At 45.7% G+C, this 13,959-nt stretch overlaps 1 protein-coding gene across 1 annotated transcript in view; it reads left to right on the top strand.

The window, feature by feature from the left end:
• The window catches only part of nalcn (sodium leak channel, non-selective), a 364,870-nt gene that overhangs the window by 331,906 nt on the left and 19,005 nt on the right, over positions 1-13,959 (top strand). Inside the window, exon 41 of the mRNA XM_070891788.1 lies at positions 6,201-6,350. Coding sequence (XP_070747889.1) covers positions 6,201-6,350 — 150 coding nt within the window. The remainder of the gene's footprint in view (positions 1-6,200; positions 6,351-13,959) is intronic.

The raw sequence follows: 13,959 nt of genomic DNA, 5'->3' as shown, positions 1-13,959 counted from the left end.
GGAAATTTGGCCAAACGGGCAGATTCTGGGCGCAATTTACCGATTAGCGGAGACTCCGGGCTGCCTCTTTTGCTCTTCCAGAGGCTGTAAAAATCAAATCTCATGACCAGTTTCAATGGATTCACCTTCCATCTCGAATGTAAATATTTCCAGACCTGAAATAAATCATAGAATGGTTACACTACAAAAGGAGACCATTGGGCCCGTTGAGCCCGTGCCGGCCATCTGCAAGAACACTTCAGCTAGTCCCACTCACAAGAATACAAGAAATAGGAGCAGGAGTAGGCCATTTGACCCCTCGAGCTGATCTGATCATGGACTCAATTCCACTTCCCTGCCTGCTCCCCATAACCCCTTATTCCCTTATCGCTCAAAAATCTGTTATGGGGCAGAGAATTCCACAGATTTACTTCTTAGGTGGTCCTTCGAAACGAGGATGACTTGCTTCCACACCAAAAAGGGATGAGTTCACAGGTGTTTCAATGAAGGACCTAATATTCCAGATCCCGAACTACATCTTGAAGGGTGGAAGATGCCTGTGCGTGGATTTTTTTAACGTGTGGTGACCGTTGCGTACCAGCCACCACACAGCCTTGACAGAGCTAGGTCTTGGTCCAGTGGCAAGGATTAACCAAGACGACTGGAGACCAGCTCTGCTGCATGGAACTAGTGTGCACACATATCACAGTGTGGGCTGGCCCGTGCTGCCCATGGACCCCTGGCCCCGAACTTACGCTTCCCCTGGGCCCCGATCACATCGCTCTGCAATCTCTCACCACTCCTTCACCCCAACCTCGCCGCTCCTGCTGTACCTGCCCACGCTCCAATCACTGACCTGGGTTATGCTGACGTCCAATCCAGTCGCCCTCCTCCAAGACGTCGCTCTCCTACACCAGCTCTGAGGTACTACGTCACCACGCTGGTTCCAGGGCACGCAGCTCCGCTCAGAGAGAAGAAAATCTTCCTCATCTCAATTTTAAATGGGCGGCCCCTTATTCTGAGACAATGGGCCTAATTTTGGCCAAGACTTGTGTCATGTATTCAACTATCATTTTAACCCATGTATAAGCTGACCTAAGTTGTACACCTTGAGAACATTGACCACAAGGGGGTGAACTTGTGGGAGACACTCCTAAACTGGACCTTCAGGTATAAAAGGGGAAGCTCCATCCACCTTCATCACTTGAGGTCTTGGTAATAAAGGTAACTGGTCACAGAGTAACCTTTTCTCAAGTATGGGCCTCGTGTGCATTTATACTGTATACTAAGGACATATCATTGGCGACGTGAAACTGGGATTTAAACCACGCGAGCATGGCCACTAGCAGCACAGAAGAGAGGTACTGTGTTGATGATGATTGGGACGACTTTATTGAGAGACGACAGCAAAGTTTTGTCATTAAGGAATGGTTGGAACAGGATTCGGCCGACAAATGCAGGGCTCATCTCCTGACAGTTTGTGGATCCACAACGTACTCCCTGATGAAGGACCTTCTACTCCAGAGAAGCCGGCGGACAAGATGTTCGAAGAACTCAGTAAGTTGATCAGGGAACACTTTAAACCGGTGAGCACCATGCACATGGCGAGACACCGGTTTAACATGCACCGGCGGCGAGAAGGGCCAAGCGTTCCAGACTTCGTGGCAGATCTCCGGCGACTGGCGAGCCTATGTAAGTTCACAGATGCATGCAGAGCGGAGATGCTGCGAGACTTTTTTATTGAGGGCATCGGGCACGCTGGGGTTTTCAGGAAACTTGACCTTGGAAACTGCGGCTCTGATAGCCCAGACATTTATCTCAGGGGAGGAAGAGACCAGAATGATGTATGACAAAAATCTTGGCTCAAATGCGGCAAACGACCAGGGAGTCAACATTGTTAACACGGCACAGAGTTCTCTATGCAGACAAGGGCAATCGGACTTGCCCCAGCATGTAGTCGAACCCAAAGGGGGAATTCAACAGAGACAATGGCTAGCTGAATGGTGATTCATGCCATCGCAACGGACAATGCGGCCAGTAATGGGGCCATCAACTCCTCTCAATGGTGCGCTTAAGGACAGTTACAGAGACAGTCAGAGACGATCGACTAGTAATGGACCTTTTGTTTCCAACAACGGGGCCTCCAGCTCATGCTGGAGGTGTGGAGGCAAACACCCAGCCAGAGCTTGCAGGTATCAGCAATATACCTGCAGAAACTGCAATGTCAGCAATCACTTGGCACGTAAGTGCAGGAAGCCTGCAGCCAGGTTGATGTATGAGGAGGACGGGCCCGATGTAAGCCCTACAAGGCCAAATGAATACTGGGGGAAATCGCTGGAAGCTGAAGTTTAGCGAGTTCATGTGGGGCATATATACAGTTCATATACGAGGACGCCACCGATAATGATGAAAGTGCTCCTCAATGGCATCCCAGTATTAATGGAGCTAGGCACGGGGGCCAGCCAGTCCCTGATGAGTATCAAACAGTTCGAAAGGTTATGGGTGTCCAAGACCAGGAGGCTAAAATTATTGCCGATTGATGCACAGCTACGGACATATACAAAGGAGATCATTCCGGTGCTAGGCAGCGCCACGGTAGTCGTGACCCACAAAGATTCGGAGAATAGGTTGCCACTCTGGATTGTCCCGGGGGATGGTCCCGCACTACTGAGGAGGAGTTGGCTTGCTGTCATGAACTGGAAATGGGGCGATGTCAATGCAATTTCGACTGTGGAGCGAGTATCATGCTCACAGGTGCTGGACAAATTTGACTCATTATTTCAACCCGACATCAGCACTTTCATGGGGGCCAAGGTAGTGATTCACATAAACCCAGACGCCAGGCCAGTACACCACAAGGCCAAAACGGTGCTGTATGTGATGCGGTAAAAGATAGCATGCGAATTGGACCGCCTGCTGTGGGAAGGCATCATCTCGCCAGTCGAATTGAGTGACTGGGTGAGCCCGATCATGCTGGTGCTCAAGGCAGATGGGTCGGTCAGGATATGTGGCGATTACAAGGCCACCATCAATCGGGTGTCACTCCAAGACCAGTACCTGCTACAGAGAGCGGAGGACCTCTTTGCGACGCTATCCGGTGGCAAACTTTTTTCAAAATTGGACCTGACCTCAGCTTACATGACCCAGGAGCTAGCTGGCAAGTGAGTCGAAGGAGCTGACCACCATCACGACATACAAGGGGTTGTTTGAGTATAACAGATATCCGGTCGGGATTCGTTCGGCCGCCGCAATCTTTCAGCGAAATATGGAAAGCCTCCTCAAGTCAATTCCAAGGATGGTGGTTTTTCAAGACGACATCCTCATCACGGATCGCGATACTGAAGAACACCTCCACAATTTGGAGGAGGTGCTACACAGACTGGACCAGGTAGGGCTGCAACTGAAAAAGGCGAAGTGCATCTTCTTAGCTCCATAGGTAGAATTCCTGGGGAGGAGGGTAGCAGCAGACAGGATCAAATCCACTGCGTCCAAAACGGAAGCGATCCAGAGAGCACCCAGACCTCGTAACACGATGGAGCTGCGTTCGTTCCTGGGGCTCCTGAACTATTTTGGTAACTTTCTTCCCAAATTGAGCACGCTGTTAGAGCTGCTACACGTGCTCCTACGCAAAGGTCGCGATTGGGTCTGGGGGGACAGCCGGGAAAAGGCTTTTTATAGAGTACGCAACTTGTTATGCTCCAACAAACTATTAACGTTATATGACCCATGTAAGAAACTTGTTCTAACGTGCGATGCGTTGTCCTATGGGGTCGGGTGTGTGTTGCAGCATGTGAATGCCAATGGTCAGTTACAGCCAGTAGCTTATTCCTCCAGAAGTCTATCCCAGGCAGAAAGGAGCTACTGGATGGTAGAAAACGAAGCGCTAGCAGGTGTATATGCAGTAACAAAAATGCACCAGTACCTGTTTGGCAGGAAATTTGAGCTGGAGACAGATCACAATTCCTAACGTCCCTTTTGGCCGACAAAAAGGCCATAAATGCGAATGCATCGGCCCGCATACAGAGATGGGCACTTAGATTAGCCGCCTATGACTACACAATTCGGCACAGATCGGGCACTGAAAACTGCGCTGATGCACTCAGTAGGCACCCACTAGCCACCACTGAGGGGGCAACTGAGCATGATGCTGAGATGGTCATGGCTGTTGAAGCTTTCGAAAGCGAAGGCTCACCTGTGACAGCCCGTCAGATTAAAGTCTGGACAAATAAAGACCCGCTATTGTCTTCAGTTAAGAAATGTGTGCTGAATGGAGACTGGGCAGCCACAAACAACAGACACTCAGGCCAGCGCCCAACAACCAGAGCCCCAACTCTGGCGCTCTACAAGGGAGCGTAAACCACCAGAGAGACTTAACTTGTGATCCCAATAAGACTTTGGGGGGGAGGTGATGTCATGTATTCAACTGTCATTGTAACCCATGTATAAGCTGACCTAAGTTGTACACCTTGAGAACATTGACCACAAGGGGGTGAACTTGTGGGAGACACTCTTAACTTGGACTTTCAGGTATAACAGGGGAAGCTCCATCCACCTTCATCACTTGAGGTCTTGGTAATAAAGGTAACTGGTCACAGAGTGAACTTCTCTCAAGTATGGGTCTCGTGTGCATTTATACTGTATAGTAAGGACATATCAACTTGCATCAATTTTTTTGGAGTAAATTGTTTTTTCCGGCATAAGTTTAAAAAATGCCATTTTCCCCAAAAAATTTGCTCCAAAGTAAGTCAGTTAGGTACTATTTTTTTTTTAGTTCAGTTTTATTTTCAAAAGGGTGTGTTCCCAAACACGCCAGTTTTGGCCATTTATGCCATTTTGGCCAGTTAAAACTTATTCAAAATCGACTTAGGTCAGTGTTTGTGGCCAGCTCTGAAAAACATAGCGGCCAGTTATGAATTCGGCACAGGTTGGTACATTTAAAGCACCAAGACTTACAAAGTACTAAACAAAGCACAAAAATAAACATTCAATAACAAATAAAAAATACAAGGAAGCTGAGAGGACCTGCAGCAAGACTTACAAAGCACTAAACAAAGGCCAAAAAGTAATAAGCAATCAATCAATAACAAATAAAAAATAGAAGTCCTACCTTTATGCCAGAATCAAGTTTTTTTTTTAAAGTCGACCCCCTCCCCCCCGCCAATCAAAACTCTCCTCACTAAACAAAGCATAACCATAAATAAATAAGAAATAAAACTGAAGTCCTACCTCGGCACGGGAACTCAGCGGGCCGGCCGGTGCAGGAGGCCACTCGGCCGGGGATAAGGGCTGTGAGCATCGGGTCCTGCTCAGAGCCCGCAGGACACGCTGGGAGGGCGAGGTGCATGCGCGCAGACTTCACTGCGCATGCTCATCGCAGGATGGGGCCACTTTTTTTCACCGCCGTTTCCAGCACGCAAAGTCGGCGCATTTAAGGTAAGTGCGCCGAAAAAAGGATTGGGGAAAATTGGGCCCGATGTCCCCTCATTTTAATTTTCCCTATGAGTGGAAATATACTCTCCATCTAACTTGTCGAGCCCTCTCATTATCTTATATGTTTCGATAAGATCATCTCTCATTCTTTTGAACTCCAATGAGTCTAGACCCAACCTACTCAACCTATCTTCATAAGTCAACCCCCTCATCTCCAGAATCAACCCAGTGAGCCTTCTCTGAACAGCCTCCAATGTAAGTATATCCTTCCTTAAATACGGAGACCAAAACTGTACGCAGTACTCCAGGTGTGGCCTCACCAATACCCTGTACAGTTGTAGCAGGACTTATCTGCTTTTATAATGTATCCCCCTTGCAATAAAGGCCAACATTCCATTTGCCTTCCTGATTATTTGCTGTACCTGCACACTAACTTTTTGTGTTTCATGCACAAGGACCCCCAGGTCCCTCTGTACTGCAACACTTTGCAATTTTTCTCCATATAAATTATAATTTGCTTTTCTATTTTTTCTGCCAAAGTGGATAACCTCACATTTTCCTACATTATACTCCATCTGCCAAATTTTTGCCCACTCACCTGCCCCTTCCACGTAACCCTGTAAAAAATTTTTCCTGCAGTTACTTATCCAACTCCTTTTTAAAAGCCACGATTGAGCCTGCCTCCAGCATCCTTTCAGGCAGTGTGTTCCAGATCTAACCACTCGCTGCGTAAAACTGTTTTTCCTCATGTCGCCTTACCTTCCTGAGCAAATGTTGTCCTGTGTCTTTAGAAACAGCAACAGTCATGCAGCATCATCCACAGCCTGCGAGAGAGTCAGCAGCAGGAGCGAAGCAGGTTCCTGATCCCTCCCAGCATCGAAACCACCGAGGCTAGTGAAGAGATGCTCGCCAGTAATCAAGATAATGAAGCTCAGCCTGAGGTGGGTAATTCCCTTCCTCCTTTGGCATTCACAGTGCCCATTATATGTTTCTTAAACCTCTAGCCTTTAAAAGTGCATTACAATGGCAACAACTTGCATTTATAGACCGCCTTTAACAAAGTAAAACTTCCCAAGGTGCTTCACAAGATCATTATCAAACAAAATTGACACCAAGGCACGTAAGGAGATATTAGAAAAGCGAAATACTGCGGATCCTGGATTCTGAAATAAAAACAGAAAATGCTGGCAATCTCAGCAGGTCAGGCAGCATCTGTGGAGAGCAATAGAGCTAACGTTTCAGGTCTGTGACCCTTCATCAGAACTGGAAAAGTTCGAGATGCAACGGATTCTTCAGGAAGTGCAGGGGCAGTGAAAGGGGGAGAGAAGGAAAGAACAAAAGGGAAAGCCTGTGATAGGATGGAAGGCAGAAGAGATTGAGAGACAAGAGGGATGATGAGCAAAAACGAACAATTTAAGAAACAAAAGATGAGTCTAAATTGGGTGTGAATGACAGCATCATCACCAGCTGCCATGGGACAGAGAAAAAAAAGTGGGGTTTGTAAAAAAAGAAAGGGACAAAAATGAGGTAGAGATTATGGTCTGAAATTGTTGAACTCGATGTTGAAGTCAGAAGGTTGTAAAGTGCCTAAACGAAAGATGAATTGCTGTTCCTCGAGCTTGCGTTGAGCTTCATTGGAACAGTGTAGGAGGCCAAGGACGGAGAGGTCAGAGTGGGAGTGGAACGGAGAATTAAAGTGACAAGCGACCGGAAGCTTGGGGTCACCCTTACAAACTAGGTGGAGGTCTATATTACACTTCCCGCACCTTAATGAAAAAGTAATCAAAACAAAATAATCTTGATACATAACTTGCATGGTTATGCACAACAAAAGATAAGGACTTATTTTATCATATTTACAAATAAAACTTAACCACTTGTTTTCTGTTTTGAAGATACCTTCGCTCTCGAACAGAATTTTCCAAACTTGTTGTTGAACTTAGACTCATTCTAGGCTGAGCCTGAGGAGAGTTTTTCTCCAAGGGCAACCCTTGATCTACATTTGAATTCTCTACAACTTCAGACAGTTTGTCTGCCTGACTCGGATTCAGACTTAAATTCTGACTTTTTCTTGGATTTGTTTCTAGTACATAGAAACATAGAAACATAGAAAATAGGTGCAGGAGTAGGCCATTCGGCCCTTCTAGCCTGCACCGCCATTCAATGAGTTCATGGCTGAACATGCAACTTCAGTACCCCATTCCTGCTTTCTTGCCATACCCCTTGATCCCCCTAGTAGTAAGGACTTCATCTAACTCCTTTTTGAATATATTTAGTGAATTGGCCTCAACAACTTTCTGTGGTAGAGAATTCCACAGGTTCACCACTCTCTGGGTGAAGAAGTTTCTCCTCATCTCGGTCCTAAATGGCTTACCCCTTATCCTTAGACTGTGACCCCTGGTTCTGGACTTCCCCAACATTGTGAACATTCTTCCTGCATCTAACCTGTCTAAACCCATCAGATATTTAAACGTTTCTATGAGGTCCCCTCTCATTCTTCTGAACTCCAGTGAATACAAGCCCAGTTGATTTAGTCTTTCTTGATAGGTCAGTCCCGCCATCCCGGGAATCAGTCTGGTGAACCTTCGCTGCACTCCCTCAATAGCAAGAATGTCCTTCCTCAGGTTAGGAGACCAAAACTGTACACAATACTCCAGGTGTGGCCTCACCAAGGCCCTGTACAACTGTAGCAACACCTCCCTGCCCCTGTACTCAAATCCCCTCGCTATGAAGGCCAACATGCCATTTGCTTTCTTAACCGCCTGCTGTACCTGCATGCCAACCTTCAATGACTGATGTACCATGACACCCAGGTCTCTTTGCATCTCCCCTTTTCCTAACCTGTCACCTTTCAGATAATAGTCTGTCTCTCTGTTTTTACCACCAAAGTGGATAACCTCACATTTATCCACATTATACTTCATCTGCCATGCATTTGCCCACTCACCTAACCTATCCAAGTCGCTCTGCAGCCTCATAGCATCCTCCTCGCAGCTCACACCTAACTTAGTGTCATCCGCAAATTTGGAGATACTACATTTAATCCCCTCGTCTAAATCATTAATATACAGTGTAAACAGCTGGGGCCCCAGCACAGAACCTTACGGTACCCCACTACTCACCGCCTGCCATTCTGAAAAGTACCCATTTACTCCTACTCTTTGCATCCTGTCTGACAACCAGTTCTCAATCCATGTCAGCACACTACCCCCAATCCCATGTGCTTTAACTTTGCACATTAATCTCTTGTGTGGAACCTTGTCGAAAGCCTTCTGAAAGTCCAAATATACCACATTAAATGGTTCTCCCTTGTCCACTCTACTGGAAACATCCTCAAAAAATTGCAGAGGATTTGTCAAGCATGATTTCCCTTTCACAAATCCATGCTGACTTGGACCTATCATGTCACCATTTTCCAAATGCGCTGCTATGACATCCTTAATAATTGATTCCATCATCTTACCCACTACTGATGTCAGGCTGACCGGTCTATAATTCCCTGTTTTCTCTCTCCCTCCTTTTTTAAAAAGTGGGGTTACATTGGCTACCCTCCACTCGATAGTAACTGATCCAGAGTCAGTGGAATGTTGGAAAATGACTGTCAATGCATCCGCTATTTCCAAGGCCACCTCCTTAAGTACTCTGGGATGCAGTCCATCAGGCCCTGGAGATTTATCGGCCTTCAATCCCATCAATTTCCCCAACACAATGTCCCGGACTAAAAAGGATTTCCCTCAGTTCCTCCTCCTTACTAGACCCTCTGACCCTTCTTATATCCGGAATGTTGTTAGTGTCCTCCTTAGTGAATACCGAACCAAAGTACTTGTTCAATTGGTCCGCCATTTCTTTGTTCCCCGTTATGACTTCCCCTGATTCTGACTGCAGGGGACCTACATTTGTCTTTACTAACCTTTACTAACATCAGATGTAGGTTTTGCTACTGGTACTCTATTTGTAACAAAACTATCTGACTCATCAGAAATAATCGAATCATTCCAACTTCCAACTCTTTTTCACATCTGTAGGTAAAATATGACCAATGTGAACTGTAATGACTCAAGAGTCTGGTTACTGTAAACTCACTCAGCTACAACCTGATCCATCTTTATTCCAGCCCAAGAGTACCAGCTTGACAAAGACACACAGCTTTTCTACAGGTGTCCAAGCACACATGCCACATGTGTACAGCCTGATGACCTCTGAATGTGGTGCCCTCTGGTGTCTGGTGACCTCCAAGCATTAATACATAACATGAACAAACCTAACCGTTCCATGATCAAACATCTTGACCAAATATGTGCGAGGACCACATATCTTCACTACTCAGCCTGATGACCTCTGACCACGGCGCCCTCTGGTGTCTGGTGACCCCCAAACATTAATACATAACAACATCCCCCTTTTAAAATCTTAACAACAGTCTTTTTACAAATTAAGGCGGTCTGGGCCTTTCCTCTCATGAGTTGATCGTCTCAGTTCAACTTTGGCTCTGAGCGAGCGTTCTGAGTCCGTTGAGACTGACGGCTGAGTAGCCGATCTGATGGGAGTGGTCATGACCACATCAGAGACTGAAGGTTCAGAGTCAGTAATGTCAGCAGAGTCCTCTGATGAGTGAACAGTGGTTGGTTGGTTACTGACTGCATCTTCCTCACTCGGTTCCAGTTCATCTGTGTGCCACAGTTTAACCTGGTCAAGGTGTTTCCTGCATGTTTTCCCATTCTTGAGCACGACAATAAACACTCTGTTACCCTCCTTGGCTGTAACAGTGCCGGCGATCCATTTTGGATCTTGACCATAGTTCAGTACATAAAACGGATCGTTGACCGAGATGTCATGTGACATGGCAACACGATCATGACACCATTGCAGTCTTTGACGTCTGTTTTCAACATGATCATTCAAATCAGGGTGAACAAGAGAAAGCCTGGTCTTGAGATTTCTCTTCATCAGTAGTTCAGCAGGAGGAACCCCAGTAAGCTTATGAGGTCTTGACCTGTAACTGAGCAATATACATAAGAACATAAGAATTATGAACAGGAGTAGGCCATCCAGCCCCTCGAGCCTGCTCCGCCATTCAAAAAGATCATGGCTGATCTGGCCGTGGACTCAGCTCCACTTACCCGTCCGCTCCCCATAACCCTTAATTCCCTTATTGGTTAAAAATCTATCTATCTGTGATTTGAATACATTCAATGAGCTAGCCTCAACTGCTTCCTTGGGCAGAGAATTCCACAGATTCACAACTCTCTGGGAGAAGAAATTCCTTCTCAACTCGGTTTTAAATTGGCTCCCCCGTATTTTGAGGCTGTGCTCCCAAGTTCTAGTCTCCCCAACCAGTGGAAACAACCTCTCTGCCTCGATCTTGTCTATCCCTTTCATTATTTTAAATGTTTCTATAAGATCACCCCTCATCCTTCTGAACTCCAACGAGTAACGACCCAGTCTAGTCAATCTATCATCATAAGGTAACCACCTCATCTCCGGAATCAGCCTAGTGAATCGTCTCTGTACCCCCTCCAAAGCTAGTATATCCTTCCTTAAGTAAGGTGACCAAAACTGCACGCAGTACTCCAGGTGCAGCCTCACCAATACCCTGTATAGTTGCAGCAGGACCTCCCTGCTTTTGTACTCCATCCCTCTCGCAATGAAGGCCAACATTCCATTCGCCTTCCTGATTACCTGCTGCACCTGCAAACTAACTTTTTGGGATTCATGCACAAGGACCCCCAGGTCCCTCTGCACTGCAGCATGTTGTAATTTCTCCCCATTCAAATAATATTCCCTTTTACTGTTTTTTTTTTTCCAAGGTGGATGACCTCACATTTTCCGACATTGTATTCCATCTGCCAAACCTTAGCCCATTCGCTTAGCCTATCTAAATCTCTTTGCAGCCTCTCTGTGTCCTCTACACAACCCGCTTTCCCACTAATCTTTGTGTCATCTGCAAATTTTGTTACACTACCCTCTGTCCCCTCTTCCAGGTCATCTGTGTATATTGTAAACAGTTGTGGTTCCAGCACCGATCCCTGTGGCACACCACTAACCACCGATTTCCAACCCGAAAAGGACCCATTTATCCCGACTCTCTGCTTTCGGTTAGCCAGCCAATTCTCTATCCATGCTAATACATTTCCTCTGACTCCGCATATCTTTATCTTCTGCAGTAACCTTTTGTGTGGCACCTTATCGAATGCCTTTTGGAAATCTAAATACACCACATCCATCGGTATACCTCTATCCACCATGCTCGTTATATTCTCAAAGAATTCCAGTAAATTAGTTAAACATGATTTCCCCTTCATGAATCCATGTTGCGTCTGCTTGATTGCACTATTCCTATCTAGATGTCCCGCTATTTCTTCCTTAATGATAGCTGCAAGCATTTTCCCCACTACAGATGTTAAACTAACCGGCCTATAGTTACTTGCCTTTTGTCTGCCCCCTTTTTTAAACAGAGGCGTTACATTAGCTGCTTTCCAATCCACTGGTACCTCCCCAGAGTTCAGAGAATTTTGGTAGATTATAATGAATGCATCTGCTATAACTTCCACCATCTCTTTTAATACCCTGGGATGCATTTCATCAGGACCAGGGGACTTGTCTACCTTGAATCCCATTAGCCTGTCCAGCACTACCCCCCCAGTGATAGTGATTGTCTCAAGGTCCTCCCTTCCCACATTCCCGTGACCAGCAATTTTTGTCATGGTTTTTGTGTCTTCCACTGTGAAAACCGAAGCAAAATAATTGTTTAAGGTCTCAGCCATTTCCACATTTCCCATTATTAAATCCCCCTTCTCATCTTCTAAGGGACCAACATTTACTTTAGTCACTCTTTTCCGTTTTATATATCGGTAAAAGCTTTTACTATCTGTTTTTATGTTTTGCGCAAGTTTACTTTCATAATCTATCTTTCCTTTCTTTATTGCTTTCTTAGTCATTCTTTGCTGTTGTTTAAAATGTTCCCAATATTCTAGTTTCCCACTAACCTTGACCACCTTATACGCATTGGTTTTTAATTTGATACTCTCCTTTATTTCCTTGGTTATCCACGGCTGGCCATCCCTTCTCTTACCGCCCTTCTTTTTCACTGGAATATATTTTTGTTGAGCACTATGAAAGAGCTCCTTAAAAGTCCTCCACTGTTCCTCAATTGTGCCACCATTTAGTCTGCGTTCCCAGTCTATTTTAGCCAACTCTGCCCTCATCCCACTCTAGTCCCCTTTGTTTAAGCATAGTACGCTCGTTTGAGACACTACTTCCTCACCCTCAATCTGTATTACAAATTCAACCATACTGTGATCACTCATTCCGAGAGGATCTTTTACCAGGAGATCGTTTATTATTCCTGACTCATTACACAGGACCAGATCGAAGATAGCTTGCTCCCTTGTAGGTTCTGTAACATACTGTTCTAAGAACCAATTCCGTATGCATTCTATGAATTCTTCCTCCAGGCTACCCCGTGCGATTTGATTTGACCAATCGATATGTAGGTTAAAATCCCCCATGATTACTGCCATTCCTTTTTCACATGACAACCGTCTCTGCAGTGAACCCTGGGTTACACGTTTCATACTTTGCTTGATTGTTTGAATGGCACACTCTGCTTGACCATTAGAAGCTGGCTTGAATGGAGCTGATCTCACATGTCTGATGCCATTGAGTTTCATGAACTCCTGAAACTCAAGATTTGTGAAGCAAGATCCGTTGTCGCTCACAACAATGTCAGGCAAACCATGAGTAGCAAACATGGTACAAAGGCTCTCAGTGGTAGCTGTAGACATGCTGGATGACATAATAACACACTCTATCCACTACGACATAAAAACATCTTTCCTAGGAGCGGGCCTGAAAAATCAATGTGGATCCTCGACCATGGTTTAATGGCCACGACCAAAGACTCAGCGGAGATTCCGCTGGTACTTTACTTAGCTGCATGCAAGAATTGCACTGAGACACGCATGATTCCAGAGCAGAGTCAATTCCAGGCCACCATACATGAGACCTAGCAATGGACTTCATTATGGCAATACCAGGATGAGTGCTATGAAGTTCACGCACAAATATTTCTCTACCTTTCTTTGGCATGATTACACGATTATCCCACAGTAAACAGTCTGACTGAATGGACAGTTCATCCTTGCAACGGTTGTAAGGTTTGGTTTCCTCACGCATCTCCATAGGTATGGCAAACCAATCACCACCGTTTCACAACCGATAAAATAAGGTCATGGCTGGTCCAGATCCTAACTTGTTGAGCAGTGACAGGGTTTCCTTCACGCTCAAAAGCATGCATTACTAACAGTAGATCTGCAGGTTGAGGCATCTCCATCTCAGTTGTGGGTAAGGACAGACGACTCAGTGCATCGGCACAATTCTCAGTACCAGGTCTATGATGGATGAAGTAATCATAGGCAGACAATGTCAGCACCCACCTTTGAATACGGGACGATGCATTGGTATTAATACCTTTGTTGTCTGCAAACAATGAAATGAGTGGCTTGTGATCCGTTTCTAGTTCAAAATGAAGACCAAACAGGTATTGGTGTA

Source organism: Pristiophorus japonicus, chromosome 10 (genome assembly GCF_044704955.1).
Source record: "Pristiophorus japonicus isolate sPriJap1 chromosome 10, sPriJap1.hap1, whole genome shotgun sequence".
NCBI classification, from domain to species: domain Eukaryota; kingdom Metazoa; phylum Chordata; class Chondrichthyes; family Pristiophoridae; genus Pristiophorus; species Pristiophorus japonicus.
Note: the sequence above shows the minus strand (reverse complement) of the source record. Positions and strands in the feature narration are given on the sequence as shown.